At 45.3% G+C, this 23,456-nt stretch overlaps 1 protein-coding gene across 1 annotated transcript in view; it reads right to left on the bottom strand.

Moving 5' to 3' along the window:
• The window catches only part of LOC146784498 (zinc metalloproteinase-disintegrin-like VLAIP-B), a 2,353,571-nt gene that overhangs the window by 913,106 nt on the left and 1,417,009 nt on the right, over nucleotides 1-23,456 (bottom strand). The window contains exon 10 of the mRNA XM_085632965.1: nucleotides 19,457-19,634. Coding sequence (XP_085489091.1) covers nucleotides 19,457-19,634 — 178 coding nt within the window. The remainder of the gene's footprint in view (nucleotides 1-19,456; nucleotides 19,635-23,456) is intronic.

Here is a 23,456-nt window from a genome sequence, read left to right on the forward strand (position 1 = left end):
GCTTTCTTGAAGGTAGGACACAAGAGCTCCGACTCGGCCCTTTTACCGCCTCTAAGCTCGCCATCACATGCGGGGTGCCACAGGGCTCGTCCCTATTCCCACTTCTTTTCAATCTTTATCTTAGGCCCTTGATTCATTCATTAAAGGATAGAAAAATAACAACCTTTAATTATGCTGACTATCTTCAGCTTGTCTTCACCTTTGATTCTTTTGACTCTGCTCTTGAATTTCAAGTCACCATGCTTCCAGTCAGCGCTGGATGGACCTCAATAATCTCAAACTCAACCCAGGCAAGACGGAATTAGTATTGCCCGGGAAAAGTGAGATCTTTTGGGGCCATCATTACTGGCCCATAGAACTAGGTTCCCCCCACTCCTTCTTCCTCTGTGAAAAGCTTGGGGGTCACCATTAATGCAGATCTGTCACTTAAAGGACAAGTAGGGGCAGTGGCCTCCGCCTGTGTTTTTTCAATTGCGTATAATCCGGAAGGTCGCCCATTAGCTGTCTCACTCAGCACTCATACATGTCGTGATAGCCCTGGTCCTTTCGTGTCTCGACTTTTTAAACTCCATTTATCTTGGCCTGCTACTGTTTCTACTTAAACGCCTTCAATTAGTACAGAATCAGGCTGCAAGATTAATTCATAAACAACTTAAATGGCAATCGGCCAGACCATGGCTATCTAAACTGCATAGGCTACCAATTGCCCAACGTGCAGCTTTCAAGACAGGGTGCGTGATCTTTAAAGTATTACACGGCAGGAGTCCTAAATTCATTAGTTGCATGATTGCAAAGCACGCCCCACTCCGTAATTTACGATCTGCTCATCTTCATCTACTGACTACCCCTGCCTCCAAGCTCAAACATCAGGGAGGGTGTAGGTATTCCTACCTCACCCCTAAATTCTGGAACTCTTTACCTCTAGCAATCAGGATGTGCGACAACCTGTTGGGATTCAGAAAGGCGCTCAAGACCTTGCTGTTTGAGCAAGCTTATGAATAGTTCTTGTGCCGTAACACTACCCAATATTAGCGCCATGAAACCTTTTGGTGACCGTGCGCTCTATAAGTTTCTGATAACATAACATAACATGGGCGTACAAGTGCATTTTTCTTCTCTGCATAGAGTGAGAGAAAATCTGTTGTTGAGAGAATGAACCATGATTTAAAGCAATCCTTAATGGATGGAATATTAAATACAGGGCGTGGTTGTTTGAATCATCTTTATTGGGTTCAAAGAGCATCAAGTAGTCTCCTCAAAATATCTCTGGGTAAATGGACCCCATACAAAATGCTCTTTGGTATCAAGAGGGATGTTCCAGACCTTGATTGTCCAGATGTTTTGGCGGCAGCCGCAACCTTTGACGTAGATAACCCCTGTGCTGTCTTGCAGGATCAACAAAAGTGTTGAGACTCTCTGGCACACAAACATTTGCCTCCAGCTCTTTCATCAAGTACTGAGACTCAAATTCTTGTTTCTGGTTAGCTTTGCAAGGTTGGTGACCTCGTCTGTGAAAAAGTGGCCCTCAAGAAAGAATTTGGCACAACCTACTGTGCTCCTGTTCCAGTACTTGGTATTCAGGTTACACGAACTATGATTTTGCTACCACTTTCAGGTCATAAGGAAAATCCCTTTGTTCTCATTGAACATGTCAAGCTACACCATATGGCCAATTCTCCATAGTATGTCCAAGAATGACCCCTCACAAGACTTTCCTTTGCAGCCAGTGAGCCCCTCCACTGTTGCTTCTGTCCCGCTACTGGAGGGAGACCGAAACCTCTTTCATGTTGGTACCGGTTTCTAACTTTTCCATCTTCTACAATGGATGTTGTTTATACTGATCGGCATGTGGATGCTTCTTCTAAGTTACATTTTTCAAATCGGACTGCTGAATCACAGCCTCCCCTTTTCCATTTGAGTTTCTCTGGGTACTATATGAATCATGGCCATATCATGTCTGACAGTTCTTCAATGTCTTCGGTTCTGCATCCACCTCCAGCTCAGATTTGTGTTTTTTATTTCTTTGCTTAAATGCACTTATCTAGTTCCTCCTTAGATATATATTTGGATCATATTCTCTGTGCTTCCTTTATTCATGTGCATTAGATTTGTCACTGTTTTTTTCTTCTGATTATTGGCCATTATCGTTTAGAACGTTCTTCCACAGAACTGGTTGATGGGGTGTTGACTCCACATTCCTCCTCACATAAAATGAAAAGAGACTTGTCCCTTGTCAACATTTCAGCCATTCCAGTGACTGATGAAATTGTTTGAAATAAAGTTCCTTTTGATATATTTGATCCTACAGAGACCCTGCAGATTCCTTATATGTTCAAAGATTCTATGGGTGATGTTATGAACTTTCAGAATTGAATTGAATTGAATAAATATTAACCCTGGACGGAGTTCGCGGACTGCCACTAGGAGGAGTTCCTTGGAGTTTTAAAAAAAAACAATAAGGCTCCACCCTCCCACACTTAAAAACAGTTAAAAAAACACGTACCTGCTCTGGCATCGCTGGGCAGTCGTCCTTCTCGTCATGATCTCTCCTCCTTCCCGTCCTCATCCACGCCGGTGGCAAACCCCTACATTGTACATCTTGAGAGGACTGCTGCTTCTACTTTGCGGCATTCTCATCCTGTTTCTGCTGCTCCTAATGGATGTTCCTTCTGCGGCCACCCTTCACCAAACATCGCTCCAACACTACCATGAGCATATGCTTCAGCTCTTTGGCATGATTCCACTGCAGGCTTTGGATGTCGATTGGTGTTTAACATAACGCTGTGCATACTTCACCTGCATGCAACCTGTATTTCACTGCATTTGGTGCCCTTTTCAATGAGCACTAGACATATGCCTGGCTCTACAGATGCCCACTGCACTGGATCCCAAATGGCTGATAAGTCCCTCAGTGGCCCATTATCAGGACTGTTCCTTGGATTTGCGACCTCTACTGAATGCAAGTCTGGAGCAAAGGTCCAACGGGAGTTTCTGTGCATCGTCACAGCCATTACAAGATCAGAGATTCATTTAAGTCAACACAGACTGCCAGTGATGGTATTTGCATCTGTTGGAGCTGAAGATCATGTCTGTTCTTTGGAACTTATGAACTGGGACGCCAACCTGTCCATCTACATGGAATTGAACCCCATTATGGAGTCCTTTGTTTCTACATTGGCTTATTACTTACTGGATGCCTCTGACACTTACTAATTGGATATTGTTTCTTCCCAAATTGTCATTTGTTTGCTCCAGAAACCAGTTACATTCTTAGTGACGGCTTTGAGTTTACCTTCCAATTTCTGTCTCTGTGTCATAGGTTCAGTGCCTACCCCAGTGCAGTTTTCCCTCTGTTAGCCTAACTGTGCATATCACAGACCAAAATAGCATTGCACATGTTGCTATATAATCATGTTTGGTTTTTTGCCACATTATAATTTCAACAGAACCTGTAATTGCTTTCTTGTTCTGTTCTTTCCTGGGATTTAGTCTGAACAACAGACAAGGTAAAACAATAATGTACCTTGTTATTTTGTTTGGTCAAGCACTCGCACCTAGACACAACACAGAAATGCAGCTGTTCTTTATGAACATGCAAACCTTGTATTATAGATTTGAACAGCAATGTAACACACAGAGATAGAGAAATATTTCCTGAGAGAAGATAACAACTGTACCTGAAATGTAGAGTGTCCATCTATGAATGCTAAGGTATGGGGTCCGCTACCAGAGATCTTTGCTGTATAATCAGTTTTCTTCTGTAGAAGGGGAGGGTGGTTAGGCTAATCTGTTTTATAATATGACAGGGCTTTCATAATATTCAGTTTGCTGACTATGCTGATGGTATTTCTGCTAGCCTTTTGTTTTCTGATTGTGGCAGATATACTGCATTCTAGAGCACAATAGTCTAACTAAATATTTCAAACTTCCTTTGTGTCTCTGTCATATCTTTTTGTGGATGAATACTAGTGTGTGAGCAAAAGGGACTGTCCTCTTACCATGATCCCTGAGAGGGTTAGGAGTGTTGTGCTCGGGGGTGGTGATTCACTTGTCTCTCTGTATGAAATTAGAAGGGCAAGTGAGACACTATAGTTAGTTGGACTCGGGCTCATACTATCGAGGTATTATGGTGACTGAGTCCCTATCTACTAATGTTCCATGGTCCCAAGCATAGTTCTGTTTCTGTGCCGAATCCCTGCAACACCTACAGGGGATGGACTTTTCAGTGGAACATAGAGCTGAGAGTAACCATGCCAACGCAGATGGACTTTCCTGATATTTCCACTTAGAAAATGAAGACTTAACTGGGAAAGGTTAGTCTTATCTTCTTTCATTTGGGCGGGGGTTATGTAGGAAAGTAGAATCTTTCAAGCATTGATAACCCCACGTTTTGCTTTGTGTCAGTGTGTTCTGACTGTACTTCACTGGGATCCTGCTAACCAGTATCCCAGTGACAGCACTCTCACCTCTAAATGCACTGGTAAGTACTTTGTACACTCCACAATTGGCATACCAGGGGTACCATTACAAGTCCCTAGTATATGATACTGAGGTAACTAGGGCATTGGTACTCCAGGGGTCTCCTATGGGCTGCAACATGTATTGTGTCACCCAAAGGAGCCCATGCAAACGGTGTCTGCAGAGTTGCCATTACAGTCTGTGTGACAGAATGAATGCACCCTTCACTTCAGAAAGAAGGCTTCCCTTAGTTCCTGGTCACTACACTTAAAACCTATAAGTCACTGCTAAGGTAGGCCATTCAGTCCAAGAGCATGGTGCATGGCTCTAGGTGAGCGGGTACCCCTAAAACACATGGACTCCATTTTCTGCGCTTTGTCAGTGCAGGAAAGCCATTATAAGGTATGCAGTGGACACTGGCAAGTTGCGATGCATAACTACATAATGGCTGCCTGACCCTGGTCAAGTTTGGTACCAAACATGTTGGAAGCATGCAACTACACCAATCGCAGTGTTAGTTGCATGATACCATGTACTAGGGGCTCCTTAGAGGATGCCCAATACCTACCTGTGTAACCCTACAGGGTCTGGCTGCCAGCACGCAATGCTGCTGATCCTAGAGAGTGTTCTACTCCATGCTGATGAGCATAACTAGAGTAGGAGAAGCTGAATAAAGGATTTCCTATGAAGGAGAGTTGTGACTGCCTCTCCTTTAGAATTAGGTATGGTGGGGGTGTTTCCAAGCACCACCAAACTGCATTGAGGGGCACATTTGGTGCCCTTCATGCATAAACCAGTTTGGCCCAGTTCAGGAGCTCTTGTCTCCAACTCTGGCACAAAACTACACAAAGGACAGGGGAGTGGCCACCCCCCGGTCCAGCTCCTCTCTAGGGGGGTACCCAGAGCTCTTCTAGGTGGTCCCTAGGAACATTTGACTGGCTTGGACAGCTGAGTAGCATCCCTGACTGCTAATAGGCGGGTCACTTGAGAAGAGGTCCTTCTTCTGGAACCAACGGCATGACACTGAAGATTGTTAAAAGACTCTTCTGATGATGGACACTCAAACTCTGCTGTTCTTCAAGCCAAGACCCATGATTAGACTGCTACAGGTGGGAATAATCCTGCTGCATCTTCGCCCCTGTACTTTTCAAAGATCTGGAACTCTGTGGCCGTGCATCCTCTGAGTCACCAAGGACTCAGCCTGCATACTTGCCTGAAGGAATCTACCTTACAGAGGATCCTTGAGGGGCTCCAGCATTTCCTGCTGGCTCTACTGTGTGCTGAAGGCCAGCCCTGATTTACCCCTGCTGGGTTAATCCCACAGACCTTACTGGTCTGCAACCAAGCATCTTCTCCCACAAACTGTTGCTTCCGTTTACCAAAGCTTGTTGGAGGTCCTGCCGGCCACTGACCTTCCCGCACTCGTCAACCAGTGTGGGACAGCTCACTAAAGGCTCCTGGGCTTCTGCAAAGTCACCTGGTCTCCAGAGATGCTGTTTCTTCTCCTCCATGCTACACCAAAAACTTTCATCCATGGCTGGTATTGTGCCCTTGTGCCTCTTGGTCACATCCAGGTGGTTTGGACGCAGTCCCCTCCGATTTCCAGTTCTTCTCATCTGGATTCTTCATCCTGGTTCCACTGGCTTGGTCCAAGATACTCTGTAGCTGCTAAACTTCCACAACCCTAGATTGGCGTCTACAAAGGTTTCCAACACCACTTAAGCCCCTGTACACCTGATCACCCTGGTGCAGGTATCCGTATCTTTTGGGTATCCTCGGGTGGGGTGACACTCCAACCTTCCTTGATCCAAGTGGTTTCTTCAGGGTTCTTTCAGAAGAGTCCTGGAACTCTAGTTTTCCAACCGTGACTTGTGCTGTCCTAGGGACGTCTGACCCAGTGTAACCACTCTGCACCTTGGCACCCTGGGGTCCAAGGCTACTCACCTTTGGTGGCTCCTTGCTTTTCCTGGAGTCCTTCAAACTTGGGTACTAGTCCCGTGTTGGTGCTCACCTCGCATCCCAATATTTTGGTGTACAGTTTTGCTCCCCGAAGGGGCACTATATGTTTTTCTATGCTAATTAATGGTTTTCTAAGTATTAGGTGTGTGTAATTGATATCTCTGGGTAGGAGACATACCAAGTTAGTGTATAGTGTGTAGTAATAAATATAAAGTATTTTTCTACTCACCTGGGTGAAAAGCTTACTGACCGACAATAGTGGTACATGGAACTGCTTTACACACCTCCTGGATAAGCCTTAGCTGCTTTCCACAGCTACCCTTGAGACCTTTGGTTTTAAGGGACCTAAATACTATCACAAAGGATTACCTCGATTCAGTGCCTCACCATAGGCTAACACTATATACTGCTACAGGAATGTTATTGGACTCCTACAGGAATGTTATCGGTTGCAACGGTTGGAGGATTAATTTGTCCGGGTTGAGAGTGAGTCCGAGCTCGTTGAATAGGCATAAGCAGGCTTTTGTGGATACCTCCTCAGACTAGTTTGTATGTGCTTTCACCAATCAGTTATCGAAATATGGGAAGACTTGATGACGCTACTGTCTGAGGTGAGCTGTGACGGGTGCCAGGCATTTTGTAGATTTGCCTTGGCCTGATTTAAGACCAAATGATAACACCCAGAACTTAAATTGGCTAGTGGCTACTGTGTATCTGAGGAATTTTCTTTGGTTGGGATGGATAGGTACATGAAAGTAGGCATCATGGATATCTAGGGACGACATGTAATGTCAGTGGTTGAGGAGCTGCACTATGTCTTGGAGCGTAAACAGGCAATGGTGTGTTCTTTGAGAAATCTGTTGCGCTCCCTCAAATCAAGAATTGGTCTCCACTTCCTTGACTTCTTGTGTATTAAGAAGAAACAAGCGTAGAATCCTTTCCCTTTCTGGAAACGAGGAAGTCTCTCTAATGTCCCCTTTTACAGTGTTGTTTTGATCTCTTATCTGAGAATGGGTAAATGTTTCTGGAAGTATGGATGAGGTGAAGTTGGGGAAGAGATGTGCATAATCGTAACAGGTGTCTGAATTTAATAAGGTCGAGGACCCGTTAATCTGTTGTGATGTGTCTCCAATGATGAAGGTGTTTGGTTATTCTTGCTGGTACTTTGGGCTGAATGAAAAGGGAGTAGCTGGCACCTGGTAGAAGTTATTGTCTATGATTGGCTTCTTTTCTCTATTATCCTGACTTTTATCTGAGGGGAGGGAGGTGATATGCTGCTGACGGTAGTTCCCGCTGCTGATATTATGAGCTGAATTGTTGAGTATTGGAGGAATATGTTGGAAAACGGTATTGCTGAAGTCCTCTACAAAAGGAAGGGTGACCTCATCATCAGGTGCCTTGAAAAAGACACTTTTTATACCCATCAGCCATTCCTGACAGCGTAGAATCGATGCGCCCGCAAGCTGCCTAAAGCCTGTGGTGGCAATATCCATGGCGCAGTCGACTATCTCGGAGGAGGAACGTTGACCTTCCAGCAACATCTTCTTTGCTTTTCCTCTAACCTGCTCAGAAAGCTAGTCCATATATGGGGCATTATCAGATCACATTTGGCAGTCATAGCATCCAAGAAGGCATAAAGAATTTGCAGCTCTTAAGGTGAGGGCTTACATAAATGAAACTGTTTGCCAATGTTATCTAAACACCTACCATCTTTGTATGGAGGCACTGCAAGTGGAGTGGCAGGATTCCATGGGCTTTGTTGTGCCACCTGGGAAATGATTAAGTCTGGTTTAGGTTGGCTCATGGGGCAAGCTGGTGCATCCTCCGGGGCCTTATACTACTGCTGGCACTGTTGCTGGGTTGGAAATAATCTTTAGCCCCTGACTCCATACATAGTTTATGATGGGTATGGTTTTTACTGTTTTGTGAAATGGCTCCTTAAAATCATACAGGAAACATAGCACAGGCAGGACAAAGCGAGTGGCCGCCCTCTCTAGGAAGCAGTGGAAACCTCCTATATCCTTAAGAGTTGAGTCAATTATTTGAGGTGATGGAGATGCTGGTGTCGGCATGACATAGTCATCCCATTCATCATGGTGATCCGGAAGCTCACCTTCTTCCCTGTCCTCATTGGATGAGGTTGCATCACAAAATGGTACCACAGACCGCGCTCAGTGCACTGGTGGAGAAGGAGGTAGAATAACAGTTAGCCAAGGAGTGAGAGGCTGAGAAGGCACAGAAGCTACTGTGACAAGAGCATGGTGACCTGGAGTAGGGACTAGTGGGAAGTGAGTCTCGTAGTCAGATATTATTGCCTGTAAATCTGTCAGGAGAGTGGACAGCACACTTACCATATCTTGCTTGCATTATTGAGGGTGATTAACCCAGCGAGTAGTAGTCCAGCTCATAATATTTCCCTTCATCTGAGTAATCCTGGAATTTTACATGAGATCAGAGGGGTTCTGACCTGCTCCAAAAAGGCTGTTTTCATCTGAATCGTCTTGATCCAGGAGGTGTGATGGGAGGAGTGAGGACATCGTATTCGGTTACGTTGACGATGAAAAAGGGGAATGTAGGCAGTCTCTTGATCGCAGACGGTGGAATCATTACCAAGTTAGGCTCTGAGGATGGGAAGACACTCGTGGTCAAAGGAGCCATTGTCGGTTGCTGTATCATCGTCGGTGGAGTCGCCGATGAGTGCTCCATAAATGGGGGGTCTGCCATCGCCAATAGCGTAGACAAAAGGAATAAGTTCATTGTCGACGGCAATGGCATTGAAGCCGCCAACAAAAGCGTCGTCGACGATGCCGCCACGAACAACATGATGGTGTTAACTGTAGAAGCCACTGAAGATGCTGAGGAGGGTGTTATCTATGTCTTCGTTGACAGAGATGCCATGACAAGCCATCTGTCAGTGGTGCTAACGTCATTTTTGTGAAGACGTGCTGCAATACAGGAGGAGGTGTTGGGGGCTGAGGTAGACTTCTGAAAAGATCTTGAAGAGAAGTCTGGTCTCTTTTTCTCCTTTCTAGATGGAGCTAAGGAGTGTTTGTGAGGCAATTAAGAGGGGCTTCTGTGCTTATGAGCTCCCTCTGAAGACTTTTTTTAATGCATTTTGTTAGGGGTTCTTGAGAAGTTTGAGGTAATGTATCCTCTCTGGTTCTTTTAACAAGTGTTTTAGAAGATGACAGATAGGAGGTGTCCGTTTCTGCATCACAGAATAGAGATGGTTGTCTCTGGATTTGAGTCTCTGCACCCAGAGAAGATGTCCTTCTCTATCCTTTAAAGTCTTATTAGAAAATGTGTGACATACCTTGTAGTCCCTTGTTTTATGCTCCAGATAAAGACAGTATATACAGTCTTTATGAGGGTCATCAATGTGGAGCCTCTTCTTTTTACAAGTGCCACAGGATCCAAAGAGCTCCTTTTTTGGTGTCTCTGACATGGTGGAAACCAGTTTGAAGCACCAAAAGACCAAGAGTAGGTAGTTGTAAAGGGAAACCACTAATGCACAGTAGAAAGCACTGTGAAAATCTTCTTTAGATAGTTGTGACTGAAGAGAACTGAGCACTGCTCATTAGAGACTCCCAAGCACGAATTGCGGTAGAAAATCTGAGGAACAACAGCTTTCTCAGGAAGGTTAAAAGGGTGCTATCATCTGATTGGTTGACTTTTAAGTTTGGTCGTTATTTATTAAGGACAGTGATATGTTACTAAACAAAAGGCCCTAGCCCTTTATGTTCTATGTCTATTGTGACATTGCTTTTATAAGGTACCGGGGACTCCCATCTCAACAACGGGGAATAATTCAAGCATGTGAATCAATGAATGTTTTTAATACTGGAGCAACACCATATGCTTGGAAGTGACATGCCATTGTCGAATGTTTCAAAAACGTATTGGTGGGAAGTACATCGCTCTAAGTTCTTCTCCTTTATTTCATTCATTGCAACATGATTCCTGTCCGGTTCCTCTCAGAATTACCAATCCAAGAGAAAGGACAGTATATAAAAAATCCTCACCCCTCTATACCTCCTTTTTTAACCAAGCAAGTGAGGAGATAGTGAATGAAGCAAGAGAGAAGAACTCAGAGTGACGCAGTTCCTGGTAAGTAATTGAAATTAGCTATTCATCCTTCTCTCACTTAATTCATAACAACAGGAAATATATAAAAGCAAGACCAAGGACAACTTAAGAATATATGCAGTCAAAATGTATTTAAAGTCTTTAACTATAGTCCTCAACAGAGGAGACAAGAGAAGATCTAACAACAAAAACCTCTTGCAATACCAGGTCATCTAAAACTCTATAATGGTTCATGAATAAAGATTGTGTCAGCCATATGGCTGCCCTACAATTTTCTGTTAGGAAAGTTCTTTGAATCTTCACACAGGATGCAAATATTCCTCTAGTGGATCTACTCTCTGTTTTCAAAGGTGAAGAAGGTCCTGACAACTTGTATGCTGAGGAAATCAAAGTTCACAAACCATCTGTTCAAAGTCTGAGTAGAAGATGTGGCCCCTTTGTTAGCCAGACAAAATGTAACAAAAAAATCTGAATGTCTAAAAAGAACTACTCTCTCTAAATAGATCAGGACATTAGGAAAGAGGATCTTGCATGGCTAAAAAAAAAAATTCAAACAATATATTTTTAGATACAGAGGCGAGTGAGATAACGAAACCCATGGTGAGAGCAAACGTCTTGTTAAAAACATCTCCATCAACATAACCCTATCTGAAAATTGTCACTGAGCCTTATCATCGTTTTCTTTTAATCAGATTCCGTCTTAAATTTTTGCATTGTCTACTGGCCGAACTACAGGGGTGGAGTAGAGTGAGGGATCTTGGCCCATGTGATAATTTCTCCACCCAGGACACTATGCACTTTACAATGTTTTGTGAATATTTTAGCGACATGCGTAGAAAGTATTTAGTACCTATTTTAAAGGGAAAAGGCTTTATTTAGGTCAGGACGGCACTATTATACCTGCAGATGCTGAATGACCCCTGGGAGACTTTTAATATGGCAATTTCTTTAGTTGCCGCTGCCAGGAAGAGGAAAAGTAGGCACATTATGTTTATACTTCGGTTGCTTCTTTATAAACAGATGAATTTTGTTTTAATGTTTGCCTTTCTACATTAGGTGTGTCGCTGTATAACATATGTATTGCTAATGGGCGAAGCTCATTTTAATTGTCTTTTTTTATAAACCTGGTGATGAAATGCTTTATGGTGCCTAAGATTATTTATGATAATTTTATTGTTGTTGTATATGTTGTATGCAGTGTACTTTTATGGTTTTTACTAACTGAATAAAGTGGTTTTTGGTAGCCCCCCCCCCAAAACAAATATCAGGACAGCCATTTTAACATCCAACCTATCCAACTTCTGCTCCTACAGAGATCAGGAAGAGAGGCAAACCTCTTGTTAAATCACTTCTTGATCCATATGGTATGGAATGGAAATCTTAGGTACTAAAAGTGGACCTGGTCTGTCCGATGATGCCCTTATTGAAAGGATGCGTGCATGACAAAGCACCTGACCCCCCACACATGTCTTGGAGAAATAATTGCCACCAGAAAATAAGCCTTTGAAAGTAAGATAATGAAATCCATAGATTCCAGAGCCTCAAAAGGGAAATTGTTCAAGGCTTCCGAAAATAAAAGAAGATTTCAGATAGGGACCAAAGACTTACAAAGCAGATTTTCAAAAACCCTTAAATAGGCAACAGAGACAACAGCCTATATCCGGAATAAGTCCCAAGGTGCTTTGTAAACCTTAATTGCTACTCACTGACCCTTGAGTGTTGCAATGTTAAGACCTAACTGAACATCAACCTGTGGAAAGCACAAAATCTCAGCCCTTAACGGACTTAACCATTTGCAACTGCTCCATTTCCTAAAGGAAACCCCATGATTAGAATAAAACACACTAGTGAAACTCCTTCTGGAAGTACCCACTTTCAAGGCTAACAGAACACTTGTTCAATAATTCTGCCTGTTCAACCTCCAAATCTATAAGCAAAGCTGTTCCAGACTACCCTGGTGTGAGATCAGAAAGGGTGCAGAGGAAGGACCTTCTGGAAGCTAGCATTGTGGGCTGGTCTTCAGTTTAATTCTCCCATGATTCCAGGATGAGCAGGGCCTTTCCCCCTCTATGCCACTGACAAGAATGAACCCTCAGAAAAAAAAGGGTAATCTAGCTGATAAAATAGAATTGCAACCAACCAATCATAAGCATATAATAGGCCACAACCCAACCAATTCTCTAGCTTCTCTTTTTACACTAATTGAAAACCAGAAAGACAAATACTTCCAAATATCTGATAATACTTTCTTTGATCACCAAGGCATTGCCACAAACCCTCCATCTCAAATCAATCAAAAGGGAATTAAATAATAATGCATAAAATAAAGAAGGTAATACTCACTAGCACTGCACCCTACTATCTCCTAAGCTGACATTCTCTGAACAGGTCTGCACAATATCAGCTTCAAAAGACCAGGTCTATGCTTGAGGGCAGCCCAAGATTACTCAGAGCCTGCCACTAGTCCTATCAGTGTGTCATAGATAAATATCCGACTGCTTCCATCCTCACAGACGTGGAAGTGGAGGAAGGATCATCAGTATGCCCTACCTTACCCCACCACTCTTCCACAAAACAAGAAAATACAGGGCCAAGCTTCACAGCTCTATCAAAAATGCAACATACAAAAACATTACTATGGTGCAGCTGGTTCCCACATAAAGATCAATGGGAATATACCCAATATCAGAATAAAGTCTAGCAGCCAGACACACAAAACAGAAGGTATGAAGGGGGACAGGGTTTTTTATACAATATTCTTTGGAATTGGGAGGTCTTGGAGGATGCGAACAAGCTTCATGTTGTAATGAATTAAGCAATGAAATGGCATGAGGTGTTGGAGCTATTCCCTTTCTAGGAATTTTTCCAGACCAGTGGCTTTATTTAAAATGTTTTCTATAGCACAAACATGACCACCGGGGGTATCAGAGCGCTTTACAGTATATAAGTCAGGGAAGGATACAAGGGGTTAAAAACAGAGCAACCAAATCAAAGAACAATGTTAACAGTCTCATAAGGAAGGTGCCCTAGGGAGCTTTGGAAGCCAGGAGTCCAGGCCAAGTTTCTTCATCCATATCGTATTTACTTCCTTGGGAAAGGAAATATAGGGATAAAATATATGTTGCAAACATGGTCACAGGGGGTATCATAACACTTTACCATATATCAGTTGTGAGCAGAATTAAGCAGAGGTAATAGACGACTGACAGATCCGCAAGACACTCTTCATAAACTATGACCACCAAGGATGTCATCTAGCAACTTGGAAGCTCCATTACAATGGTAAAAACTTCTTCAACAGTATCAATTTAACTTCCTTTTGAAATGGGCAGTAGAGGGATTTAACCTGACTTCAGGGGGCAATGCGTTCCATATCCTCATGGCGATACCCGAGAAGGCTCGTTGTGCGTTTTGTTTCTTAAATTCTTGTGGCTGGAGCAGTAATGTGCTGGCACTGCTCGAGGATCTAGATCCACCCCTAGAGCTCCAACTTTTGAGCGAGGTACATTGGGGTATTGAAATGAATGGCTTTATGTGCCATAAATGCAATTTGTAATTGTATCCTAGCTTTGTAAGGGAGCCAATTAAGAGATATCAGCTCTGGGATGATATGATTGTTTCTTTTCGAGCCCTTTATGAGCCTTGCAGCAGAATTGAGTGTAGCCCTAAGATGGGCCATCTGCACTCTAGGAAGGCCACAAAGGGTTGCGCTTCCGTAATCAAGCATAGAGATCACTAGGGCTTGCACCACAACCTTTAAGTCATGTGAAAGGAGGAAAGTTTTAAGAGGCTGAGTTGGAAGTTCGCTTGTTTAGTGAGTGAACAAATACGCTTCTGCATGTTCACGCTCTTGTCTAGCATTATTCCCAATGAGCTTGTGGAATCAATGATGTGTTGCGTGCAATTAAGAGCTGTTAGTTGATTCATCCATTCTTTGATGACTGGAGACTGCTTTGGTGGTGCGCTTAGGAGGAATTCAGTTTTAAGAGCGTTGAGCTTCAGGTGGTACTGTGTCAACCAGTGTTGTGTTTTCAGTAAGACTGAGTTAGAGACTTGATGTCCTCAGGGAAGGCGATCTTCATGTACAGTTGGGTATCATCAGCGTACATGTTATAGTGAATACTGGATGATTTCAGGATTTCTGTTAACGGCTCCATGAACAGGTTGAAAAGTGTGGATGAGAGTGCGGATCCCTGTGGAACCCCCAGAGTGACCAGTCAGGGATTGGTTCACCTTGAAGCATTGGGTTCTATTGTGAAAAAATGAAGAGAACCAGTTTAGTACAGGCCCAGAAAGCTCCACCTCAACCGACGGCAACCTCGCAGCCAAAGAATTCCACAGATGGATACCCAACTGCACAGACAATCTTGAACCCCTGCACAACCCTGACAAACAGCACCGCAGGAAAGCCGCCTGGTTCACTAGTGATCTCCAAGAATCCAGACACACCTACAGACGTCTCGAGAAGAACTGGAGAAACAACAAAACCTCAGAAGATCTTACCTCCTACAAGCACGCCATGACAGACTACCACCCGCGTATCAGATCCACCAAAAGGCCCTTCATCTAGAATAAAATCATCGCCAACTCCAGCAACTCCAAGGAACTCTTCAGCGTCATCCAGGAATTCACCAAACCCCCCAGCGAATCCACAGACATCACCCCCTCCCAGGACCTCGGCAACAAACTTGGATCCTACTTCCATCTGAAAATCAAGCACCGCTACGACAACTTCAACAACCAGACACCTGACTTCATAGCCGTCCCCTCCTCCAGCAACGCTAGCCAGCCCACCATCTACTACTAGAACCCAGTCACCACCGAAGATACCGCATCGACCATGAAAGGAATCCCCTCAGGAGCCCCCACAGACCCTTGCCCCATGCACATCTTCCACAAGGCCGCTGCCGCCATCGCCCCAGAACCGCGACACATCATCAATGCCACCTTCGAAACCGGTATCTTTCCTGACAACTGGAAATGCGCAGAGGTCAGACCCCTACTCAAGAAGCCGTCAGCAGGTTCCCATGAACCTCAAGAGCTACTGTCTCATCTCCCTCCTCCCCTTCTCTGCCAAAGTCACAGAGAAGACCGTCAACCTCAACTAACAAAATGAATCGAAGAAAACTCCATCTTCGACCCCACCCAATCCAGATTCTGCATCAACCACAGCACCAAGACCGCTCTACTCGCCACCACAGACAACATCCGCACCCTCCTCAATCAAGGACACACCTCAGCACTGATCCTACTCGACATCTCAGCAGCGTTCGACGCTGTGTCCCTCCGCACTCTCACCGCCAGACTCCACGATGCTGGCATACAGGGAACCGCCCTTGCTTGGCTACGCTCCTTCCTCACGTGCAGAACCCAAAGAATCAGATTCCCGCCCTTCCTCTCCGAACCTACAGAAATCAACTGTGGAGTGCCCCAAGGATTATCGCACAGCCCCATGCTCTTCAACATCTACATGGCTCCCATCGCCGCCATCGTCAGACAGCACTGACTCAGCATAGTATCCTGTTCGGACGACAGCCAGATCATCCTTTCCCTCACCAAGGACCCATCACCACCAGGCTCAGCTTCCAGGAAGATATGAAGGACTTTGCAGCCTGGATGAGCAGCAGTTGCCTGAAGCTCAGTTCGGAGAAGACAGAGGTCCTCGTCCTGTTAGAAATTGGGTGGAAGTTTTCTAGGTCATAGGGATCAGCGGATGGTTTCTTTAGAATGGGGGAAGCTTCCCAGACTTTATGTAGTCTGGAATAACACCTTGCAGGAGTGAAGCATTGACAATCTTGGTCAAGAGTGGGAGTAAGTATGATCTGATCTCTAAGAAGTTTGATGGCAAGGGGTTGTTGACATGGTTAGATGGTTTCAAAGTCGCAAGAGTTTTGCGTATAGTTCTTTCATCAAAAGTTTTGAAAATGCTCAATGAGGCGTTGTTATTGGGGAGGTCAGAGCTGACTGGGCAGGACATCATTCGACCAAATAGGAAGATGGGTGTTAGGAGGTGCGATTGAAAGATGCTCCGAGGCTAAAAATAGTTCACCTGCGATCTTAGGAGTCATATCAGAGAAGAAGTCAGCAAATTCTTCATAGATAGGATGCGGACCTAGCCCCAGTGAGGAAAGGTTAGGTTGACTTTTTGATTGAAGCTTGATAAGCTCAAACAGCTTTTTTGGATGGTTCTTTGTTTGCTCTAATTGGCTTCTGAAGAAGGTGGCTTTAGAGCATCTGATGAATTTGTTATAGATATTTCTTACAGATCTCAGTTGGTTTAGATATTCAAGAAAGAGAGAGGATCTCCACAGTCTTTCCGCTAGTCTCAGATTCTGTCTTTCAGTATTTAGACTATTGTTATACCAAGGTTTGGAGAATTTGAAGGCCAGTCTTTTTAGCTATAGAGGAGCCATCGAGTCTAGAACACTTATCATGGAATGGTTATAGTGGTCCATAAGGTCATGAACGTCGGACATATCCACAGGAGGAGGCTGGGTGTTATCAGAGAGAGTAGTCAGATCATGCAAGTTGATGTTTCGTAGACATCTTTTCCAGTGTCCGGGGTACTTAGGCTGGACTCTGTTAGCTCTGACAGAATCTGAGATGAGGAAGGTGATGCAGTGGTGGTCTGTCCAGTCACACAGGATGATAGATTCAAGGTGAATGGAGTTGAGCTTACCAATGACTAGATCTAAGGTAGCTAATGTGAGTAGGGCTGTCACAAATTTGGATCAGGTTAAGGTCTACCAGGAAGGATTTAAGGCTATTGACAGCCACATCATTCATGTCGTTCCAGTGGAGGTTAAACTCTCCCAAGAAGATCTGAGTGCCATGCAGATGTGTGTAGATGAGATGATATCCATGATCTGTTCTATAAAGGGAAGATTGCATTCTGGAGGGTGGTAGAAAATGTGCAATTTGCATAAATGATTATTGCTACAAGCAACCTCAATGGACAGGTATTCACAAGATGGCAGGAGATCTGAATGTGATTGTTTGACTGATAGACTGCTACGATGTATACAAGCGATACTGCCACCTTGCCCGCTAGATCTACCTAACCTAATGATGTCGTAGTAAGGACTCACTAGTATGTCCAGGATGGGTGCAGATCAGTCGTTTAGCCAGGTTTCAGTCAACATTACAAGATCAAGGTCATGTGCAAGGATGAGGGCCGCAATGTTAGCAGCGTTTCTTCCTGCCAATCTGCAGTTTAGAATCAGGCCTTTAAGTTTTGGATTTGTGTCCAGTGTGGTAGAAAGAGTGGTGGTGACCCTCGTAAGGTTGGTCTCATTTCAGTCTTTGGTGTTTACCATAGTTTCCCTGAAAGGGTCCGAAAGTATTGCTTCTATTTGGTGCAAGTTAGTGGTGGTGGCAGAGTGTGAAGGATCATGTGTAAGTAGGAGGGAATGAATATCCTTGTAAGACAGTGGGTCTTTCAAATCTAGAGGGCCACAAGGGGTCATTAGGGTGGGGAGCAGTTTTCCAACTTTTGGGCGGGGTGCCATGTTTGGTGATGATCTAGTTGGTGAGGGGAGAGCAGGAAGCATGGTGCCCGAGTTAGATGGGGGTACAAGGTTGAAACGGTAATTCTTTGTGGACTCGCCTAGCTTCAGGAAGGCCTTAAAGAAGGTTGGTCTGAATGTTGTAGAGGCAGCAGGATAGCTACCTTCATTCACATCTCACCTTACTTAGAATGCAAGAAACTCTAAAGAATGTAAGTCAGAATGAAACGGGCATTGGATATTGAGTCTTGGGAAGAGTTAGTTTGAACCTTTCTGGTATCTTGTTTTCTCGATTTTAATTCTGTCCAGCAGTTTTCAGCATCAATTAATTCATGAATGTTTTAGAAATGGCAACCAGTCACACCTGTGGTTCTTACATCTGACCCAATCTCAGGTCTGTCTTTTTCTACAACTGTGAAAGTTTTCTATTTGGAAGTGAAAGCCTGACACGCTGGCACCACACTGGTACTCGAACTGAAAGAGATCGGTGAAGTAGCTGTTGGATTCAGGCAAAGGTCAGTGTTCATAAAAGTCATTAGTGGGACCATGCCATCCAACCACGGAATGCCAGAGAGCCTCTGAGAGAGAAAGGTGGCCAAAATAGCCTGCTGAAATGCTAGAACTTATTCTACCGAAGCACCAGCCACTAGGAAACGTACCTCCCAGGGCAGCACCTTTGTCAGGATGGGAATCAGTTCCATTGAAGAGTCAGATAGCTCAATGGACCACTCCCTTCTTTCTTCTCTCTGTACCTGATAACAGGATGAGAAGGTGTGTTTCTCATTAGTCTTATTTGTTTCAGATTACCTGCTCCCACTTTGAGTTCTAAACTAAGATATGCCACCTGTCTTCTTGTTGGTGGCCCGTGAAAATTTGTCTTCGCCTTTTATGAGGGTTTTTGGATGGACATAAAGCTTGAATGTGGGCATGCATCGTGGTTATTCCAAAGACACCACAGGATCTTGGAACGTGGGTGGAAGAACGACGTTTGTGTCCTGCATTTTTCACAGCTGGAAGTCTTAGGGTTTAAGAGACAATTTTCTACAAAAAAGTCAAGATAGCTAAGAACAAAATCTCAATTATTTGCATCTCAGGTGCGTGAGGCAACACCTTCAGTGGTGCCTTACATGGACCAGCTATGTCTATTTTTGTTGTGCGGATCCACAGCTAAAGCTGCTTGCTGGTAGAGTGTCACTGCAAGGAATAGTATCTATACCTTACCTGATCCTTGGTTAGGGGCTCACATAAAGGTTCTGAGGTAAGCAGCACCCATTAGAAACACTCTTTTTGTGCACCTAAAGTGACTTTGTGCAGAAAGTTTTGAAACTGTAGCTCTATGTTTCCTAATTTACCCAAATGAAGTTACAAAAACAGTTTGCCTTGCAGACGTAGATGCCTAATAGTCTGCCCCCATAACTAAGTGTCATTAATCAAGAAGTACTAGTTACCTCTTTGAGTCCGCAGTCACACTGCTCACCAACTTCAACCATGCCATTCCCACATTCTGGCATAGTAATGAGATGTGTCGCTTCTGGCTTGTTCATTAGGCACCTGGGCATGTTCTTCGTAATGAAATCTCCGAACTGTTTGAGACTACAGCCACTGAATGCTCTTGGAGTTATCGAGCTGTGGTAACAAGCGAGAAAAAAAACCAATATCATAACAGGCAAGGAATGCAACAAGTTTTGGCATGCAAGATTAGCTTGAAACAAAACATTCTGGGGACCAACTGTTCCACTAGAGTGGCACTTAGTAGTGGTCCTATTCCCTGCAGTAGTGGCAAATACCCCATTCATTATTTAAAACGCTGAGAATTAGGGAACCACCGAAGAAATGGTAATAATTCCAGATGACTGAATTACTTGAGTAATGCATCACAGTAAATCATATACTAATTTAAATTACTTTGCTACCAACCACCTACTAGGATTTTCTTGAATTGCAATTTCAACACAAGTGAACATGCAAACAATAGTAGATCAGGGAATTAGGTCAAGTATCAAGTTTGCTTATGAGTGACATTTCCATGATTACTGTGAACTCATGAGTGCCATTTTTGCTAATTATGTGTGACCAGCGCTTAATTTGAGCTGGTGGATGCAGGTGGGGCCCACCAACACTCGTTTTTGGGAACTGGTACTTATGCTTTTTGGGTCACACTTTGATCCGCAGCAAAAGAGGGAAAAACACAAAAGGCAAAAAGAAGGAGAAAGACGGAAAAACTGTGACAAAGAAAGAAAGAAAGGCTGAAAAGGAACTTCGAGCAGTGTGATAATGGGGCAGGGGGTGTCTGCAGGTGAACAAAAAAGGCATGGGGTTGAATTAGGACTGTACAGTCTTGGTATTCGGCACCTCAATGTTCAATAGCACCAATGGCGGACTTCTGACCAAACATTTGGGCACTGACACCAATGATTTTACCTATTAAGCAGTCTGTGTGACACATTGAGTGACACCTAATTACGATCTGCCTCTGGAGAAATTAATTACCCTATGTAGTACCAACCTAGGAATAACAACTGAAGGAACTATCCACAGCAATAGCAGGAATAGCTCAAGAGTTGAAATTTTGCCCATGTCCAAATTTATGATGCAGCCTCTCTCTCTGATCCTGGTCTGCTCCACCAATAAATTCTCCAGGCATTTGGCAAAACTCTGCAGGCATGACAAACGCTTGAGATGTACAGAAAAAATATGAATTTAATTTTCTCATTAACTTGTGTTGGGCTGAGGGATGTTTAAGAGGGGATGGATAAAATAGGTGTTTTAAAAAAATATGGTGTCCTTCATACTAAAAGAGAGTGCCCTCATGCATGCACTCCTGCCTCACTTTCTACTCCTAAGCTCCGACAAAATCCAGATGCCTGCAGTCCTCCCTCAGATAAATTATATGTCTACAGCATCTGTCGAGGCCTCAGGCGGCAGGAACAGAGTGTTGCCAAAATCCACAGGAGCGAAGCAAGCCCCAAACCTGCCGAACTACCTTGCTAGCACTGGGCCCGCAAATGGTGCACGCATTTCTGCAGCTGGCACTCTTGGTTTGCACTGACGCTTCTGAACTCCCTTACTGCACTCAAAACTAAAGCCTTCACATTGCACTCGGACCTCCCAGTGGCAGGTGCATTAACCCGCCGGCCTTTCATATTGGAATTTGAACTGCCTGTCACTTTGATTTCACTATTACCCCACGGGACTAGCATCATTGTAGAACTGGACCCCGTGATCTCTGGTCGCCGCCCCAGGTACATAACACATAACCCCACTGGGCTAGCTTCCCAGCAGTCGAGCCTGTGACCCGCGGGCTGCACCCAGATCTCCGCCGCAGGCGCCCGAACCCCCCTGAAGATGCTGCCCGGCTCCATCCAGATCTCCGGGGAGAGCCTGTCCAGCGCCGAGGTGAAGGACGTGGTGAAGAGCCTCCGGGAGAACTCGGTGCGCCTGCTCTCGCTGCGCGGCTGCCGCCTCTCCGACCGGGACTTCGGGCGCATCTGCCGGGGCCTGGCCGAGTCCCACTCCCTGGCCCAGCTCAACCTCAACCTGGGGGTGGTGGGCAGCCTGGAGCGGGTGCGCCTGCTGGCCGAGGCCCTGCAGACCAACCGCTCGGTGCAGTCCCTCTTGAGAGTATGAATGACTCTCTGATTACAACAGATGCGTGCGTATAGCGCCTAGTACCGCCAGCTGTATTACTTATTGCAGGTTCGTACATAATCTGTTTTTTGTAAGCGGGGGAATTGCTGTGACCGGAGACATTGCACAGTAGCACGGTGCCGGGGAGGAGCGGATGAAGACTTATGACACTTCCCCATGGACGGATACCGCTACGAAGTCGCCCTCCCCATGGGCGGGTCTGGGATCGCATCCGCACTATTCAAGCCGGGAATGCGATGGGGGGGGGGGGGGGTGTCCCAAGACACCCGGCAAGCGATACCAGCAACCCCACGCGGCCGGCCGATGTCCCCCCCCCTAAACAAACGGCGCATCCCTCATTCTTGGCCGCCCTGCGGCCTGGCAGCGCTCGAATCGCACCACGATAATGGCCTACAACCCCGCCGCAGCGCCCCTCCGAGGCGCTGGACCCCACTTGCGCCCCCCCCCACCCGTGGCCATCCGAGCCACAGGGCCCCGTCAACCTGGTCATGCCCAGGGACAGGGCCGGGGTGGGAGGCGGTTTGCAAGTCTCACCGTTGTTCGCTGTTGTAGGAATCGCACGACGACGTAGGGGACCCGAGCGAAACCGCATGGTGGGACGTGGACAGGAGGGGCGAAATCGCGTGTCCAGGCTGTAGCGGCAGGAAACAGAGGAGGAACTGGGCGAGGGGGCCTCCTAAGTAGGGGGGGCAAGCCGCGCCCCCCGCCCCCCAAAGGCCCGCCTCCCGCTCCAACTAAAGGGAGTAATACCTTAGTGGGCGTAGCCTCGCGCGCGAGGCAGCAAAGGGGAAGGTTCCGACGGGCGGCCACTAACATGCTGCCCTGCTGATGTCCCACTGCTTGGGACGCGGGCAGCGGCATTTCCTCTCCTCCGAGATAGCACCCTCCTTGATATTTTGAACACCAAAAAGGGGGCAGTATCTCTAGGGAGGGGAGAGACAGGAAGTCGGCACCAAGGGGAGTTAACCAGGAGCTCTCAGCAGGACAGTGAATGGCAGAGAATGAAAGAACCTGCAGTGATACAAAACAAAGGCAGAAAAGGACAGGTCACTTAACAATGCCAAAGGTATATTAACCAGATAATCTTTGTATAATCTTATGCCTTTGTGTGCCCACACAAACTTACTCAAGGACCAGCAACACCTTTCCTTAAGTCAGGAATGTAAATCAGACAGGGGTTGCAGCCCCTCTCGAGGGGATAACAAGTGAAGAGTTTCAGACTGTTAGGTGCCGATTTGATGGAAAGCAGATGCTAGCTGGCAGTGTCACAACGACTCAGGATTTATCAGAACACGAAACAAAAAGGCTCCTCAAAGTCGTTAGTTCCCAAAAGAGCTTTTTTCAATCCGCTTACTTCTGTGGGTGTAGGCAATAACGGTAAAAGAAAACCCAGTACTTACCTTTCCCTTCGCTCACGTTCCGCAGGAAGGAGGGAACAATCCACAAGGTTAGGTACGTCCCGTATCCTTGATTAACAGCTGGTAGCTGCAAGAGAATTGTGCTCTCTGAAATTGTTCTCCGTTGTAAGCACGAATAAAAAATAAAAAAAATAAAGAATGCTCGGAAGTCTCTTACGCGCTCTCTGCGCGTCTTAAAGGTAGAGCGTACCTTTCAACATTAACGTCTCTCAGGATTCCCAAAGGTTAATAAATCAGTGGCTGGAAGTTCTGGTTATGCAAAGGGAGACAGGGAAGAACTTTAAAGAAATCAATGCGGTATTGCGCGGCTTCTCTGGGGTAAATCCATGACAATGGAAAACGCGATCTCTCTCGCGTCCGATATCCGGGATTCTTGATGGCG

The sequence above is a fragment of the Triturus cristatus genome, chromosome 11 (genome assembly GCF_964204655.1).
Source record: "Triturus cristatus chromosome 11, aTriCri1.1, whole genome shotgun sequence".
NCBI lineage: Eukaryota > Metazoa > Chordata > Amphibia > Caudata > Salamandridae > Triturus > Triturus cristatus.